Source organism: Pteropus alecto, unplaced genomic scaffold (genome assembly GCF_000325575.1).
Source record: "Pteropus alecto unplaced genomic scaffold, ASM32557v1 scaffold71, whole genome shotgun sequence".
Taxonomy (NCBI): Eukaryota; Metazoa; Chordata; class Mammalia; order Chiroptera; family Pteropodidae; genus Pteropus; species Pteropus alecto.
The window spans coordinates 10,407,187-10,425,986 of NW_006433024.1; the positions used below are offsets into that span (position 1 = coordinate 10,407,187).

General features: G+C 43.6%; 1 protein-coding gene across 3 annotated transcripts in view; it reads left to right on the top strand.

The window, feature by feature from the left end:
* The window catches only part of KIAA1549L (KIAA1549 like), a 231,813-nt gene that overhangs the window by 163,509 nt on the left and 49,504 nt on the right, over positions 1-18,800 (top strand). For 2 of the 3 annotated variants that reach the window (XM_015586326.2, XM_006908018.3), the window contains exons 11-13: positions 4,644-4,807; positions 10,794-10,984; positions 16,525-16,652. In XM_015586326.2, the coding sequence (XP_015441812.1) occupies positions 4,644-4,807; positions 10,794-10,984; positions 16,525-16,652 (483 nt within the window). The remainder of the gene's footprint in view (positions 1-4,643; positions 4,808-10,793; positions 10,985-16,524; positions 16,653-18,800) is intronic. The other variant, XM_025044169.1, reaches the window with a different exon arrangement.

The following is an 18,800-nucleotide window of genomic DNA, read 5'->3' on the forward strand; positions in this document are numbered from 1 at the left end:
GCTCCAGATTCTGGAGTGAGAAGCCCTTCAGAGTGGTCATCCAGCCGGTGGAGTAGGGAGTATTCTTCCTGTATAGAATCTAACATGGCCATTAGACATCTATCTCATTCATTCCTTCAACAAATGTTTTTTTGAGCACATATTATGTGCCTGATACTATTCTAGGCACTGGAGATACAGCAGTGAATGAAGCAGACAAAAACCCCTGCCCTCCTGGACAGAATAAATAATATGGTAGATGCTTATTGCCATGGAGAAAAATTAAGCAGGGAAGGGATAGGGGATGTTGAAGAGACAACGGTTGCAATTTTAAATTGTGTGTGTATGGGGGGAGGGCGTTCAAGAAGAGGATCACTGACGAAGTAACCTTTGAGTGACCATCTGAGGACATCTGGGGCAAGGTTCTAGGCAGGGGGGAAGGGCTTGAGACCCAGTGAGGAGGTCACTGATGGAGGAGGGTAACAGCCATGAGGTCAGAGGTACCATGAGGGGCCACAATCATGTGAACCTCACAGGCTGCACCTTGAGTAGGACGTCAGCCACGGGAGGGTTTGGGCAGGAGAGCAAAGTGGGCCAAGCATCACCTGGTACTGGGGCCTGGGATGGCCCCTCCGGTGCATCCACTCACACCAATCCTGAACTCTGGTGTTTTGACAGCTACGAAACATGAGCCAGAAATAATTTTGAATCGATTCCTTCTCCTTTCAAGATTTGTTCCATAGAAGAATAATTTATTCTCAGTTTAGGTCATGTGGATCCTTTGACTTCATTCTTTCTGACAAATACTAAATATTTCTATGCATGTGTGTTAACAGAACAAACTTAAACTGTGTATTTCAGGTAAATGACTTTTTATAAAAACGTCTAACCTCCCTGGGGCTCAGTTTGCTCTCCTTCGAATTGGGGGTGAGCATAGCACCCAGACAAGGTCCTGTCACAGTGCCTAACACACGAGATGCTCAGACCACGTTGTCCCCTTTTCCCATCCTCTACTGAAATTCTTGCAAATTAAATAACCATTTGTTCCTTTTCACCTCAGTACATGACTTTGTAGTTTTAGATCTCTTTGCCACTGAATATATTGGATTTGGACGACTTCAGTTGACCTAACTTTACTATTCCTTTGACCACTGTTAAATTAATTTTTTAATGTACATAAGATACATCTGTTTTCTTCCCATTTAAGTAGAAGTGAAAGGATTTTACAAACTGCACTAAGAAGGAACATATCCACCAAAACAAAGCTGAATAAAAGCAGAACACATGTAAAGATTTCATTCTTGCTAATGAAAAAAATAGGTATATATTTAAGATATCATGTTCTGATACACTGTACATTTTTCTCTATTAGGATAGAATAGCATGGCCAGAAAGAGGCATATTGATATTTTTCACAGCAACTCTAAGCTTTAAAAAATGTTAATGGCATAAACTCACATATAAATACCAAATTACTAAAAGCAGTAGCAATTAAATGTTTAATGTCAACCAAAGCACATTAGCTAATGAGATGTTTTCAGAAGTTAATAATGTGATTAATCACCAATTGATAAAAACTGGAGAAAAGAAATTCTTTTGTTCTAATAGCTCTCCAGATCCAAGTGCTGCCTGGTAAGAGGCAGGTCTTGGCTCAGGGACCATTTGAAGTCGGGATGGTTGGCGTCCGAGAGACAGATGGCTCCTCAGGCAGGTCCTCACAATGTGGTGCTTACTGGTGGAGTCTTTTATTCCAGAGTCTGGTCCTCAGGTTCACTGATCTTGTAGCCCCAGAGTCAGCAGGATCAGGGGGATCAACTCATGCTCACCAGTCTTACAAGAGGTTGTTACATAAACCAGATTGGCAGTATGTTAATTTAACATATGGACTAAAAACTACCAAGGGGTTGGTACATTACCTTTGAACCAGCTGTTACTCTGCCCTGTATGAAAATCTGTGTGGGGAGCCAAATTGCAGCAGGAGTAAGGGAATTCGTTTATATATTCATTCATCTTTAAATTGAGTACCTACTTTGTGCAAGGCTCTGTTCTAGGTGCTGTGGAGGCATTCCCTGCCCTCTTAGAGCGTGCATTCTAATGGAGGGTAGAGAGTGACAGATGATGAGCAACTAACTACGTATGAATCATTTCAGACAGTGATATATGCTTTAGAGCTTTGCTACTCAAGTGTTGCATGGGGGCCTGCTGCATGGACACGATTTGGTAGCCTGTTAGAAAGGCAGAATCTCAAGCCCCACCCCAACCTATGGAATCAGAACCCACATATGAACAAGATTCCCATTTGATCGATGTGCACATTAAAGTTTGAGAAGTACTGCTTTAGAGAAAAATTAAGCAGGACGAGGGGCACGGAGAGTGCCAGGGGCAGAGATTGTTATTTTATATAGAGTACAGGGAAGGCCTCACAGCTAGGGTGATACTTGTTCAGAGCCCCGACAGAAGTGAGGGTGGGAGTCACATGGATATCTAGGTGAAGGATGTTCTAGATAGAGAAATCAGCCAGTGCAAAGGCCCTAGGACAGGAGCATGTCCAGCACATTTGAAGAGCAGTAGGAGGTCAGTAAGCGTGAGCAGAATGAGTTGAGGAAAGAGCAGTGAGCTATAAGGCCAGAGAAGTAACAGAGTTGCTTGGAGGGGCAGATCACTTCGGGTCTTACAGAAATTATAAGGACTCCGGCTCTTACTTTGCATAGGGTGGGAACCTCTGGAGGGTTTTGAGCAGAAGAGGGTTATGATCTGAATTTTTAAAGGATCGTTCTAGCTGCTGTGTTGCAAATAAACTATAGGGACAGGGACAAGGTATGAGGCCATGGCAGTAAATCAAGTGAAAGATGTTGATAGCTTGGACCACAGTGAAACAGTGGTAATAGGAAGAAGTGAACAGATTCTGGATATATTTTGAAGATGGCGTTGACAGGGTTTGTTGATGAATAGGATACTGGGCGAAAGTATAAGAGAAGGGTCAACATTCACGGCAAAGTTATTGGCCTGAGCAACTGGAAGGAAGGAATTGCCTTTTATTGGCGTGGAGAATATCACAGGAAGAAAAGGTTTTGGGGGGAGGAATTAAGGATGGGTTCTGGACATATTAAATTTGAGATATCTCTTAAGTTTTTAATTGGAGATTTGAGCTGGCAGTTGGATATAGGAATCTAGAATTCAGAGTAGAGCTTGGATATATAAATGAGCATCATCAGAACAGAGATGGTATTTAAAGCCGGGAGTCTATGAGATCATCTCAGGAGTGGGAGAGAAGAGAACTTGGTACTTGGGTGTCACCAAGCTGAAACAGCCAGTGTGGCCATCTGGTCCACCAGGATAGACCTGCCATTTATCCACATTACTCACATCTGCCAGCCGGAGCACACTCTCCTGGTGTGGGCAAGTCCTTGCCTGACCTTCGGTTCTTGTTTTCTAGATTTCCTGCAGAACCCACTCCCTCCCCGTAACTCTTCCTTCCTACAGCCAATTGCTTTTCTTACTATTTTCTTTACTGTAGTTCTAAGAACATATTGGTCCTTTTGATTGGACTGAAGTGTTTTCCAAGGTTCTTCACCAGTGATCATGGGAGACACACATCCATTTCATGTCGAAAGTGTTTTCTCTTTCATACTTTCCTAACCCAGCTTATTAAAAAGTTGAAAGAATTGTACAGCCAACACCCATGTTCCCACCACCTAGATTCCACAATCAGCATTTTACTGTATTTTTATTTTCATGTATCTGTTTATCTGTGCATCCCACCAATCACCCATTAATCCATCTTATTTTTTGATGCATTTCAAAGTAAATTGCAAACATCGGTAGGCTTTAACCTGAAACACTTTAGCATGCATATCATTGCCTAGAGTTCAATATTCGTTTGTGATGTTTCTGCGTAAAATTTACATACAGTGAAATGCGCAGATCTCAAATATATAATTTGATGAATTCTGACAAACGTATATATACCTGTGTAACCCCAGCCCCTACCGTGATATAGAACATGATCATCACCCTGTTGCCCTTTGCAGATTAACTAATACCAGCTCCACCCGCTGGAGGCGCCTACTATTCTAATAGCACATTCTTCCTACTGACAATGGCTTCAGTTACTCTGTTCTTTTCTCCCGGCTCTGAGGACAACATGATCTTTTTTATTAGACCAAGGTGTTTCCAAGCTTCCCCAGCCAGCCATTTGTGGAGGTGGGAGGGAGGGAGGTCCACCAGGTTATATTTTAATCATTGCTCACTGAGAGGGTGACTTCACTACAATAGTTAGAGTCCTCTTCTCGGTGGCCTTTGCCTCCTGACTCCAGCACTGCTCTGATCTTCAGATGTCTTGGACATCACCAATGAAGAAAATTGATACAGATCCATCTTCCTCCTCCTTCTCTTAGTCATGGTGAAGGCTAGCATTTATTGAGCACCTCCTAAAGCACCACGTGTATCTTGTCTCACTGACGCCTCGCAAAGTGAGTGCCCCATTTTACGGATGAGGAAACAGACTCAGAGACCTTGAGTAACTCGCCCAAGGCAAGAACCTTTCTGATCCCAATCCCTCTTCACCAATCTCATGACTTGAGACTTGGAGGCGTTTATCTCCGGGTTGCCTTCCCCTTGCCAGTGCTCCTTGTCATGTGCTTCTTGCTGGCTCTTTCCTGCAGCTGTGGTGAAGAACCCGCCCAACAACCTGTGGATCATTGCCGCGGTGCTGGCACCCATCGCCGTGGTCACAGTCATCATCATCATCATCACTGCTGTACTCTGCCGGAAGAACAAGAACGACTTCAAGCCGGACACTGTGATGAACCTGCCTCAGAGAGCAAAGGTACATGGTGGAAGCGGGAAGAAAGGTGCGGGGGTCCCAGCCTGCAGGGGCTCTGCCTGCCTTTTCTCCCTTGGCTTTCGAGGCCCTTGCAAGTACCTTCAGAAACATCCTACTGAGCTTCATTTGGAGAGAGACCCTTTATTAATTTCCGTTTGAATATTTAAAAATTATAGTAAAATATACATAACAAAATTTACCATTTTAACCATTTTTAAGTGAACAATTCAGTGTTGTTTTATACACCTTACTTTATGATCAGGACATGATAGCTAATTTTTACCTAATGCTTACTCTTTGCTGTAACTGCTTCTGAGTGCTCTGCTTGCAGCAACTCAGTTAATCCTCACTGCACCAAGGTAACTGAAGCACAGAAAACCAGGAGCTAGATAGAGCTGAAAGAGGCCTTAATGGTCATCTAATGTGACGCCCTCCTTTTACGGAGAAGAAGCGACTCCGAGATCACACAGTTAGTAAATAGCAGAACTGATGGTGGATCCAGGTCTCTTGGCTCATAAAGCAAGGCTTTTGGGAAACATTAGACCCTCAAAACTTTCCTTCTTCTGTTAGCCGGAGTGGCTTGGCTTCAGAGGCTGCCAGGACGGGCAAGCTACAGAGCTTCGGCCAACCGGCTGTCAAATCAGTCCAGTGGCTTCAAGGAAGCTTGGCTGGGAGCCTCGTCCACTCTCCGCAGCCTCCCCAGGTCTGCCCCAGCCACCTCCGGTGACTGGGAAGGTAATGGACTGCAGAAATTCTGAAGGCTAATTTTCTAGTCACCTAGCTCCCTTCGTGGTAGTCCCTGAAGGAAATTTAATAACCTGTGCTACTCGATGTTTAAAGAATGCCTTACAATTTGCCAGGCTCATTTAGGTCTGTCGCCTCGTTTGCTCATCATAGCAGCCCTATGAGGTAGGTCGTAGCCAGGACAGGTTTTATTATTTTCATTTCACTGCTAAGGGCCCCAGAGAAAAGAGGGACTGTGGGACTTGTCCAAAGTCACATAGCTCTCAGCAGAGGGTTAACTCAGGCCCATTTCTGAGTCTTTGGGCTCTTTCTACTTTATACACCTCCCTGAACCCTGAGCCTTGGCAGATGGAATCCCCTTCCAGCTCTGAACTTGAGAGCTTTGTCCACCTGTGCAGGAATGACACAGTGCACAGAGTTTCACATCCTTGCCGGGAGCCACACAGGCCTCGTTCTTTTTGGGTGATCACACCTCGCTTCAGCAAAAGTAATCAGATGAATGTTACTGTTTATTAAACCAATTCACCTGTTGAGAAGCTGCAGCCTGATTTGACACCCTGTCTGCTAAAGAGCCAAACCCCAAAGAATGTTGTTGTTTCTGTTGACACCAAGCCGCCCGCTTCCCAGATGCGGCACGATGTTGGTAATAACCCAAGCAGTGAAAAATGAAACTGTTCCAGGAAGGAGTATTTCATTTCTATCTTAGCTTAGTTACAACCTGAGCCTTTCAGACATAGCAGTAATCACTAGAATCTAATTGCAGCCCGGTCCAGCAATGCAAAACATGTCATACTGAGGTCATAAATGCCATCTTTGTGTTATAGATTAAGCCAAAATGTTATTAATTTGCCAAGATGAGTTGGCCAGCACATTTCAGCATACCTTCTGGCTTGAGCACTATCTGAAGCTGGAACAGATTGATGTTTGTGGGTTCTCACAGCCCCTTTTTTTATATCCCTACCCAATGCATTGTGCTTCGAGAGATACCTGGCTGATGTTGAAAATTAAGCAAATTTATGTTCCACAAGATGATTAAATTCGCTTGTGTGTGTTGATGCTGGTGGTTTTCTCCCTCTATGAGGCCGGTCTACACACTTTGATTTCCAAAGCCCTTTTATCATGGGAAATGAGCAGGGTGGACCTGCCTCTTTCTTACCACAGTTCTTCTGTTGCAACCCAGGGACACTGCAGTGTTTGGAAGAGGAGAGCCACCTGCCTCACTGCTCACAACCTGTGTGTGTGAGCAGAATTTATTTAATGTCAAGGGATGAGGCGGGACGAAAAAGTTCGCCTTCGCCACCAGTCCAGAGACTAGAAGGATGGTCTCCCAGTCTCCCGGGATATCACTGTGTGTCATCAGAACACAGGATGCAGTGCCAGAGTACATTCCCGGGCATCCTTGCTGAGACTCGGTAGTATACTTAGCATGCTATGAAGATGGGAGTGTGACTGTCCTGGGAGCCGAGGCCAGGGCGTGTACGCCCCCCGTCTGTCAAAGGCAGAACCTGTTACCAAAGTTGTCATTTAGGCTTCTGCAGATAGAATGTCAAGAAGGAGATGGGGAGTGTTGGGGGTAGGTAGACGGGGTAAAGGAGGTCAAATATTTGGTGACAAAAAGAAATCTAACTATGGGAAGTGAACACACAGTGTAAATATATTTCTGCCTTACCGTTAAAATGTACAGCTGAGACTTATTGGATTTCATTAACCAGTGTCACCATAAAAAATTAATTAATTCAAAAAAAAAAAAAAAAGAAGGTGATAAATGCAGGAGGGCCAGGCATCGTGCCATTTGTCACCTCCTTTCTTCCTAATTCACTTCCCTTTACTCTTCGTCATTGAGTCCACAGCCTTTGCCCAGTTTTTTCCTTCATATAATTGAGGAGAACATGGCTCCCCGGGATAGGCAGTCTTAGCAGACACCAGTTAGGGCCATATCCAGACACAGGATGGACTTGGAGGGCCTGCAGTGGTTGGCTTGGCCATCTGCTCAGAACAGGTTGGTCACTCCCAAAGGTATCCAACTGTTTCCTTTTCCTCGCATGCTAGTATGCCCTGTACTTAACTTCTTTTTGCCTCAATTTCCTCACCCATGAAATGGAGATAACAGTATTCACTTACAGGTTGTTGTGAGGATCAAGTGAGTTACATAAGTTACCTCGAGCTATGCCCAGTATATAATAAATATTATGTACAAGTTGGCTTTTATTATTACACATGCTTTCTTTTTTAAATATGAGTACCTTTGAAATTATTGGAGATGACTTTGATTTGATAATTTTATAAAACTCATCGAAGTAACCATAGATACTTAATGATGATAAGTTAATGGGGTTGGGGTTCATCATGTTTGTCCAATGGGCAGTTAGCTAATCTCAGGTAATTTTCAAGTTGAAGGTTGAAAGACCACTACCCTGTCAGTCAGAAGAGTGAGGGACTGGTCTTGAGTCTTTCACCAATTAGCTGTGTGATCTTGGGCAAGTCACTGAACCTCTTTGAGCTTTGTCTTCTTACCTGTCAAATGAAGACTATGATGTTTGCCCTGCTTACCTCATGGAGTTATTGTGAGGATGAAATGAAGTGTCAGTGTTTTGCGGGCTCTAAATACTGAACATATGCAGGGATTATTATTAACCTGATAACAGTGGCCACGTTTTAAGCTTCTAATTCCTTAATGTCTCTATTTCTGCTCACCCATCATCAACCCAGTACCCTGAAGTATCCAACAGATAACTTCAACTCAGTGTGAAGGGTGAGAAGCCAAATCCAGAGAGAGCGTCGGGGAGGAGAGGGCCAGAGCCAGCTTGTCCTCACTGGGTTCTTGGGAAGTCTTAGCTGCCATTGGAGACTTCTAATTCCTCACTAATGTGCCAGGAGTCTTAGCACAGAAGTGAGGCCGAGTACAGTAGGAGAGCCCAGCCAAGATGGCAGGCTGCAGAAGGAAAGGAAGGGCCATAGGAAGAATTATCAGCAGTGGTTGGAGGTCCTGGCTCTGGCTCCACCACAGACGAGCTGTGTGAGCCTGGGGAAGTCACTTGACCTCTCTAAGCCTCAGTTTCTTCATCTTTAAAATGAGAAACCATAATAGTACCTACCTTCTTGAACTGTATGACGAAATGACAAGTTTATGTCATGTTTTTGATACCGTACTAGTAATAACAAATGAAGCCGAAACTGTGTTCCTTGAGGGTCAGAAGCCAGTTATTATTCGTATTTATTTCGCCAGCATCAGGCGCAGTCCTGGGCACAAGCCAGTGCTCAACAACTACAGTTGGAACAAAGCTGAATAGGATAATGGGGACGTGAGGGTATTGCAGAAAAGGGGCCAACAGGAGATGAAATGGGGCAGGTGGATTCAGCCAGAATGTGAAGGGCCTTGCCTGCCTTGCCAAGGACTTAGAGGGCCTCGAAACATTTTTAATGACCTGATATGATTTAAGGGAGATAACTTTGGAGCTTGTCAAGGGCGGGCCTGGAAAGGAGTAGAATAGAAGCAACAAGACCAAGGCAGGAGTCAATAAAAACAGTGGACTAGGAGAGGAAAGCTCAGCTTCTGGAAACATTTCAGTCGAACCAATTGATAACCAATTGATCATAGGAGGAGCAGGCAATTCAGTATTCTAGAAACACTATCCAGTCATCCTAAAGCTCCACTCTTAGGGGAGGGAAATGAATAGACAAACACTGTTTCAGACACAGAGTCCCAGATCCTGGCATAGAATGTCATGATTACCGCATGAGTCAGAGTGTGAGTGTCTCAGAGAAGAGGGAGGGGTGCGCACACCCCTTCCCAGAGTGAGTGACCCATGGACTTGGGGGAACCGTCCATGGCAGAGCTACAAACAGCTTAAAATAAGAAGCTTTGCTGGATTTAGCAATAAAACTCTGTTCTGAAACACAGTAGCAAGATTTAACAGGTTGGATCACAGTCCTAGACCATTAAATCCAGCTGGAGCCTTCCTGTTATGTTTCCCAGCTAAATTGGCTGCAGAAGGAAGAGCTAGTTTCTAATCATATCAAGTTCTGATAAAACCCAAATGGTGGAGGTCAAATTTCATCTCCAAATTTTCTTGAAGAGAATCACTGATGTCTGTTTCACCTGGACTATGATTTAGTAGGAAGGCAAACGATAGTGATGAATTTTGATCGAGCACTTACTATGTGCCAGGCACTTAGCTAGATGCTGAATTTGAATCTACTTATTTGATCCACACAGCATCCCTTTGAGGGTGGTTAAATATCACTCTCACATACAAACATCTTTTATCCTGTTAACACTATTATTACCTCCATTTTACAGATGAGGAAACTGATGTACAGGGAATTTCAGTCATACCCAAGGTCACCCAGCTAACAAATGGCAGAGTCAGGATTTGAATCCAGACAGTCTGTTTTTGGAGCTGTTGCCCTTAACCGCCCCATTGTCCTGCCTCAAATCTGTATGGCGCTGCTTTAGGGTATAAAGCAGAACAGAGACACTCCCAGGGACTGTTTAAACATGCCTCTTGGTTTTTCATTACCACACTAATAGAGGACTGTTGGGTTTTGCTCACAGCTGCCCTATTCACTCGGGATTTCAGACTTTGCGCAATAAAAGCCTTACTAATTTCCTAGTAATGAATTATAGGAAAGCCAGCCTGCTTAAGGGAGAGGTCTAGATTAAATAGTGATTTCATAAATTCCATTTTACTGTTAATAATTGTACTACCTCACATGTGGTAGCATGTTTCTTTCCCTCTGTTTTCAGGGATGGTGGAGGTATAGCAGATACATATATCTTCATTTCTCAGGTGAAAAATTGAGGTTCAGAGTTCAAGTAACTTGGCAAAGTCACACACCTGTTACTGCACAGGAGTGAAGGGATGACAAAATATTCCTAGGTAGGAGATGATACAGGACCTGTTAGTTAATGTATCAATTAAGAGTTTCTAATTAGCCGTACCTAGAGACTTAAAATTAGTGGTCCAAAATTCTCGAAGTTCATTCTCACACACATATTTGCATCTTGTTTACACTATTCATTTTTCTGAATAAATATTATCTATAGAGATTCTGTAGCTAGCTGGAATTAACATGGCCTCTGATTTTGCTGACAGAAATTATGGAGATTTGATTTAACTCTTGTTTATCAGATAGCTAAGTATGGTCCCATCACATACCCTTTCCTGCCTGTCTTCTCTCAAAGCCGTCATTAGAGTCACACTTTGCCAGAAACATGACTGTAAATCTGTTTCCTCTTTTGCAGCCTGTGCAAGGCTTTGATTATGCCAAACAGCACCTGGGCCAGCAAGGAGCGGATGAGGAGGTCATCCCTGTGACCCAGGAGACGGTGGTCCTTCCACTCCCTGTTAGAGATGCTCCTACCTTGCAGGAGAGGGACGTCGCCCAGGATGGAAGCACTATCAAGACGGCCAAGTCCACTGAATCCAGAAAGAGGTAGGCACGGGGCCAACGTTTCCCTCTCCGTGTCAGCAAGAGAAATAATTGATGATGAGAGCAGACAAAGCCTTCAAGTTAATTCCTCTGTCCTCTTTAAAAATTCCCCTTTGTGCTCATTTTGAATATTTGAAAAGGAGACTAAGGGAGATGAGCAGAATCACAATACCTGCTTTTCACGATCCACCCTTTGTAAGATTTCATATCGCAAATCAACCACACAGCGGAGATTTAGCTTGTAGTATAATAAATTTGGCACTGATGTCAAACGTGGTTTTAAACTTCTCTTAAAAGCGGTGCCTTTCATTCAGCATAACAGTTGTTTTTATCTGACAGTTTCGCAATAGTTTATGATTTTAGTTAAAAAACTTTATTGAGTTTTTGCTATGAACAGAGTACATTGACAGGCATTGAGAGGACTACGAAAAGGTTTAAGGTTGATTCTTGACCCCAAGGATCTCATGATGGAGAGACAGAGAGATAAACAGCTGGAATACCAAGCACGATGCGTGGGCGCCCACAGCGGAGTCCGAACAAAGGGCTGTGGAAAAGGGAGAAGGAAGAACTTAATTCTGCTGAGGGAAAGCTCGTGGAGGAGCTTCCGTTTCAGCTGGGCCTTGAAGGGTGAGTCGGGTGTCCGTAGGTAAGAAGAGATAAAGGCGCTCAGTCTGAAGAGCTGGGAGAGATCACGGACAGCCATGCTCACTTAATGGTGAATGTCCCTGGAGTTTAGAGCTCATGGTGGCTGGGATGTTGTGAAGGATGAAACCAGAAGATAGATTAAAATTGTGGAGAGTTTTAACGGCCAGGCTAAGGAGTTTGGCTTTTATGTTCTAGGCAATAGAAAACCACAGAAAGTTCTTCAGGCAGACAGTCATGTCTAGCCTGTATTTCAGAAAGCTGACTCAGGTGGCAATGTGGATAATATATGGGAGAGGTGAGGCTAACGGGAAGGGGATTTGCTATAAGGACTTTGCAAAAGCCTTATAAAGAGATACTGAACTCTATGGCAAGCCCTGTTGGCTGGCTAAACCAGCTGCTGTCGCCAACCCTTCTCCTTTGCCTTGAGACCACAATGGCTGGGAGAGCTACATCTGTCCTGCCTCCTTTCCTCTTTCCCTCCTTTCACCTAACATAGTTATTGATTCTTTGCTGTTTACCAGACACCGATGGTACTGCAGTGAACAAGACAAAGTTCCTGCTCTGATGGGGCTTACAACGTGGTGGGGACAGATGGGCAATAAACAGAGAAACAGATACATAGTAGGTCGGGTGACGATGAGTATAAAGAAGAAAACTAAAGCATGGTACAGAGATAGATGGAGAAGGGGACATGATGCTATTTTAGCAGGAAGTCAAGGAAGGCCTCTCTGATAAAGTGACATTTGGGAAAGACCTGATTGAAAGGATGTGTAAGCCTCACGGCTGTCTAGGGCAAGAATGTTCCAAGTCGACGGAACAGCGTTTACAAATCCCAGAGGAGGGAGCTTCTTGACTTGCTTTCAAGAAGAGCAAGAAGGCCCCAGGGGCTGATGTGAACTAGGAGGAAGTAGTTGCAGTTGAGTTAGAGGAGTTGCCAAAAGCCAAGCCTGTCAGGCTCTACAGACCAATGTCAGAACTTGGAATTTTGTTGTGAATAAAGGTCAGAAGTCATTGGAGGGCTTTGAGAAGAACAGTGACATGATGCGACTTGCAGTTTTAAAGGCTCGCTCTGGCTGCTGTGTGGAAAGTAGGCTGTAGAGAAGCAGAGCAGAAGCAGGCAGACCTGCTAGGAGGCCGTTGCAGGAGGCCAGCTGAGAGATGGCGGTGTGAGACACAACTGGATTCTAGAGGTATTCTGGAGGAAGGGCTGACAAGATTTTCTGATCCATCATTGGTGGAGTATGGAAATACAAAGGAATGAATTTTCCATTTTGTAGTGATTAATGTCCTTGTGTGGGGGGCCAGGAAACTGGGGCCTCCTGGCACATGTTCTCTCATCCTCCAGAAGGCTAGCGCTGGCTTTCTCAGAAGGTAGGTTACAAGGTTCCAAGGGCGACAAGAAAATAAGCCCCGAATTGCAAGCACTTTTTCAGTCTCTGCTCTATTATATTTGCTACTGCCCTATCGGCCAAAGCAAAATACATGGTCAAGTCCAGAATCACTGTGTGAGGGAACTCCCCAAAGTTTGGTTACAGGGAGGTGTGAACAAACTGGGACCATTACTGCACCAGGCTACCCCAGCAAGGGAGAGCCTAAGCAAGGCAGAATTGAAATATACAGAGACACATACGTCTATTCCTGCAATAGATGATTTATCTGAGTTGTCTAGCAAGTAATATTACCTAAATAATTATTCTCATGGTGATTTTTGCCAAATACAATAAAAGCATGTTAACAACTTATCACCTTAGAGGACACTGAAAAGGAATAAGTAGAATTACTAAAATTAGGATATTAACATAGCACTGTCAGGAAGAATAAAAATTCTTTTCCACCCATTCCAGCTGAGTGGTTTAAATTGCATAAAGATTTCTTTAAAAAAATTTTTTAAAACAAGTATTCTTTTTTTTAAAGAGTTTGTTTCAAGCATTTCTTCTTAAATTAGCAAGAAGTCGACTCTTGCTAACCAAATTGAATTAGTTACCCCAGATTTTTATTAAGAAATATTAGCAAATGAAGCAAATACAGATAAAGAAAACAATGTGTACAGTGCTGAGTGATTTCTGTGTTTGTCTCATAATTTTACCACTACAGTATAATTTTACTAAGGGCTGGCTATATCATTGCCAGAGCTGTGGGAGAAACCTAACCTCTGTTCAAGTTCAGCTGACCAGAACCTCTGATCGTGTGGGAAGATTTTAAGATGCCAAGCCAAAGAGCAAACCCGTCATGCATCTGTGTTTCTGGCTTTCCCATCTTGCCACATCAGCTTTTTGACTCCCACTCGATCAGGACTGCAGGACCTCTCAAAATGGGTCTGTTAGATGATCTGAAAAGTTTTACAAGGGAAAAACAGGGGAAACCAGTGATTTAGTGGTCTTTAAGGTATTTTTAAAATTGGTTTAAAACTGGAGGAAAATGAGCATTCAGCCACTTGCAGACAACCAGACAGATATTGTGGGTCATTTTCCTTACTTAGTCTCCTGGTGATGCTATTTTGTTGGTCTCTGACTGGGATTAATGGGCCGGCATGGAGAATCAACCTCACAGGGACAGCTATTTGCAGTGGGTACTTCATTGAGCTGATTGGCCATAATTGTTCAGCCATTGATTAATTCCCACCCACTCCCCTGAAGTTGTTCTTCAGGTTCCGTGTACACCCATATCCTCAGAATGGGGACTCTTCAGTAGCCCAAAACTGCAATCTTGCAGGTGACATTATCTTTCAAAAACATGTTTGTTACCATTGTGTGAGTGGACACATGTACAAGTCTTTCTTGTTTTGGATCAGAAATTTTGGGTTGATGGCCCCATGTAAATATAGGTCTATAAACTGGCACAAAGAGTAAAGAAGAATAGGGTTTTTTCTCTCTAGATATCTGCTCATTCACACCTTTCCTTGAAGTAAGAAGAACAGCTAGAAGATTATTTCAGGATCAAATGAGAAAGATATGCAAATGTTGCAAAAACCATTAAGTATTTTGTGCATGTCAAATAGATTACAAGAAGCCTTTCTCTTTCCTTTCCTCTGGACCTCACCAAAAGCCTCTTTGTCCCAATAAAGCCAGTTAGAAGATTATGTGCCATTAACTGTGAGATTTTGAAAATAACCAAAGGGCATATGTCGTCTCTGTGTGTGTGTATTTGTATATCCAGCATTCAGTGATCAAATAGCTATTGAGTAAATAATATATATTCAATAAATTAATGCCTTATCCATATTTTCCCAAACTACATTCTTTATGTTACTAATTTTATAGGATTAACAGGTTTTTGTGGTAAAAGAGGCCTGTAGCCAAATAAACTGGGAAATGCTGGATTAAACAAAACAAGATGAGTCTCAATGACAGAACAAATCAGAGCCTTCGATGTGCTAATGTGCATTATGAATATCCAAAGAAGGGATAGAGTAAACAACATTTCCCAAACTTATACTTGTCCGTGGAACTTTGCCAAAGAACATGTCACTTGGCCCTAGTGCTTTTGGCACACTCTGCCTTACCCCCACGGTTGCAAGTGGGTACTTTTCATTGTGGTTTTTAGGGTGCTAAAGTACATGAAAGTATATAGAACTGAGCATTCTCAATTTCCAGAAGATGAAGAGGGGGAAGGGAGGAGGAAAAAGGCTTCCACTTAAGAAACACCTTACTTACTGGTCAAGTGCTATATTTTATTCCAATTTTCCAGTGTAGGGACCAGATGACACGAAGTGCTAAATTTGGACAATTGACAATACAAGAACGAGGGGTTTGATGAGGCCTCTGGTTATCTGCCTCCTGGTTATCTTCCCCACAGAGGGCAAGACAGCTGATGTTTATACTCAGCCCACCCACAGGCTAGCATGATCTGAGGCCTGGGGGAGCATGAACCTCAGCAGGGGCTCGCAAGAGCCCATTTTCCCACCAGATTCTGGAAGACCAGCGTCTGCTCTGAGGGAAGGCAAGAGGCCCTGTGTTAAGGCTTGCTTTGTCTGGGACATTGTAGAAGACAGTAAAAGGAAGCTGCCCTGGCATGTGGGGAAAGCCCCTCCCTTCAGCGGGAGCTCTGGCTTCCAGGGTGATTTGCCACTTCCCGACTCTGCCCTGGATGGACACTTCACTTCCCTGAGCTAAACAAGGGTGACAATCACCAAATCTGTGGATCGTCATGATTCATTAACAGTTTTGAAAGCATTCAGCATTGTCCTTGGCACATAGTAGGTCTTCCTGATGCAGAGCTCTTGGAGAGCATGGGTAGCGTCTTAACATCTGTATATATTGTATACCTGGCACACTGCCCAGCACAGAGTTGGTGCACAGAAAGTATTTCCTGAATGAATGAATAGCTCAAATTGGTAATTTTATATGTAAGTAGTTAGCAGTTAGCACAGTTAAAGAACGTGTGTGTGTGTGTGTGTGTGTGTGTGTGAGAGAGAGAGAGAGAGAGAGAGAGAGAGAGAATGAGAAGTCAATGATGGAGTGACTTTAGTAGTCAAGATATATTCTGTAAAGAGAATAACCAAAGAAAACCATGGTTCATTCCTATCCTTGAAGATGCCATGTGAATCAAACATTCTGCGACACTATCCAAAGTGCTGTGTTTTAAAAAGATCATGCTTAAAAACCATCGCTACTGTTTCCATAGTCACCGGGGGTTAATGAAAAAGAGGTGGGAACTGAGGGCTGCTCTCACCGAACTTCTCTGCAGAGCTAAGCGCCAGCAAATGCACTTCAGAACAACCGGCCACTTAACCCATGCTGTAGTATGGGGTTTTTTTTTTTCTTTTCCTATATCATGTCTTCTTTGTGGATAAAACCAGAATGAAAGAATACATACATAAACTGTGCAAATAAAACAACCTTGAGAAGAGGCTGCTTAGATGAAACTTACCATCTTCCTGTTGCTATGGTTACCTCCAGCAGGTCGCCCAGTGAGAATGGCTCTGTCATCAGCAACGAATCAGGGAAGCCCAGCTCGGGGAGGCGCTCACCCCAGAATGTAATGGCACAGCAGAAAGTGACAAAGGAAGAGGCACGGAAGAGAAATGGTGAGACGCTTTCTCTGCCAAGCGCCGCCCCCGAGCCTGTCCCCCACACACAGGCACTCAGGCGTGCACACACTCACACACACCAGGCTGCTTTAACCCTCAGTTTTTTCTGTTGTGTCCAACAAAGGCCAAGAATCAGTTTCCTGCCTACCTGTTGGGGTATGGCCTTACCCCGTTCTCTGAATTACTCTGTCTCGTGCCCTCTGCCCTCTGTTCTCATGGAATTGTCCAGGGCCTTAAAAGAACTCTACACAGAATGAACTGATGTTTGCTTAGAGATTTTTCTAATTCTTGAGTGAATCGACATTTCTAGCACCAGGTCCTCTAGGGTGGCAGGTCTCTGAAACGCCGCTTGTCTTGGATATTGCCCTCATTTTCTTGCCCTGACTCCCCTGATAAGGTTCAGGGGTTCAGTCTATGTCAATGACTCCAGATATTGCAAATTTACCTCTCCTAGGAAAAACAGCCGAGTAATAAATCTGTCATCATAAAAATGAGCCTATGCTTCTGCCTTTAACTCTTGAGATTCTTTCTCACACAGATCTTCTCCCTCCTTATAAAGGTTTGGTGTTGGAGTTTATTTATAAGTCACTGGAGCTACCTGACTCCGCTGCAGCACCATCTGCAGATCACATCTGTTGGAACCCATCATGTAGCCTCTCTCTCCTGATTGTACCTTTGTGGTGACCCCCCTCTCCACTCAGTCCTTTCGTGGGTGATGCTGGCTTACTGGAGCCCAGATTCAAGTACCCTGTACTGCCACTCGGATCGGGGAAAATTCCTTTTGATTTCAAAGGGTCGGAGGTGGAGTCCTACAGAAATGCCAGGTGAAAAGCCAAGCAATCTGGGGCTCTGGACAGCTGTGCTTCCTTTTTAAAAAATTTGATGAAGTGCGTTTCAGGGGCTCTCTCTTAAAGCTAATGCCAGAATATTCTTTCGTTTTCAGATGTCATGTACTTATTTCTTTTTTTCTGACCAAAAACAGAAAGAAAAGAAATAATGCCACAATGGATTTGTCTTCTGCAGAAAGAATGTGGTCCCCATTCCCAGTCATTATATAAAACACTTGTTTAAACTGTTATACTTATTTGACCCTTGAATTTTTCCTTCTCCCGAATTCCCCACGCCCTGTAACACAGAGACTGTGCTTTTTCACACCAGAATCAGGGTGTGACACATGGGGTTTTCCTAGGACGCCAGAAATCCTGCCCATCAGCTCTCTGCCAAGCCAGCTCACAAAGGCCCAGAAGGGCTCTGACTTGTGAAGGGGACATGAACTTAGCAACTTTCTTCTCTTTCTTGCCAGAGTGAGGTGCTAAGAGAGATGGGCAAGAGGGAAGGAGGCAACACAGAGATAGCGGGCAGTGAAGACATAGGGAAGGGTTATTTTAACTAAGTACTGCGACTGCCATCACCACCTAATCAAGATGCCCTCCCTGCTTCTGTCTCTCCCCACCCCTCCTTGCTTTCCTTCCCTTATATCCTTCCCAGAAATATATACAGTCGAATCAAAGTCTACCCTCCTCCAGATGCTCCATCACTCACCTCTAACCTCAAATGACTTTTAATAACTTAATATATTCCTTTCTCAGACCATTTTATTATGCATGTGACAACACATACGTGTATCTTTCTTTTTTTGTTGTATTGCTTTGTTTTATTTTACAAAATGGATCAACGTACATGCTGTTCTGTGTCTTTTTTCTTACATAAAAATATGCACATTTACAAGATGAGCCTTTCCCCCTCCCCTGCATTTCATAAAAGAGGAGGGAGCAGAGCCAGCTTCAGACCCCGTCACTCCCCATCCAGCTGGTGAGACACTGGTCTGCTCTACATGTAAAAAATTCTCCATTCTTGCTTTTCCACACTCTCTGCCTACTTCCTTATTCTTTTAGGTCACTTTGATTATTTAAACAGCAGGTTCAGAAGTAAAAACAGTGGGGTACATGAATAAAATGCAATTACTGTACCAGGTTGAGGTTTTTATGGTTTTTTTTTTAAGCCATCCTTTCTCCAGGTTCTTAGTACTCAGTTGCATTTTATTTTTTGCCAGAGTTCACCAAAAAAATCAATAGTGTATTTTATTGGATTGGACTATGAATCAAAGGCAAAGGAAGGGAGGGAGGGAGGGAGGGAGGGAAGGAA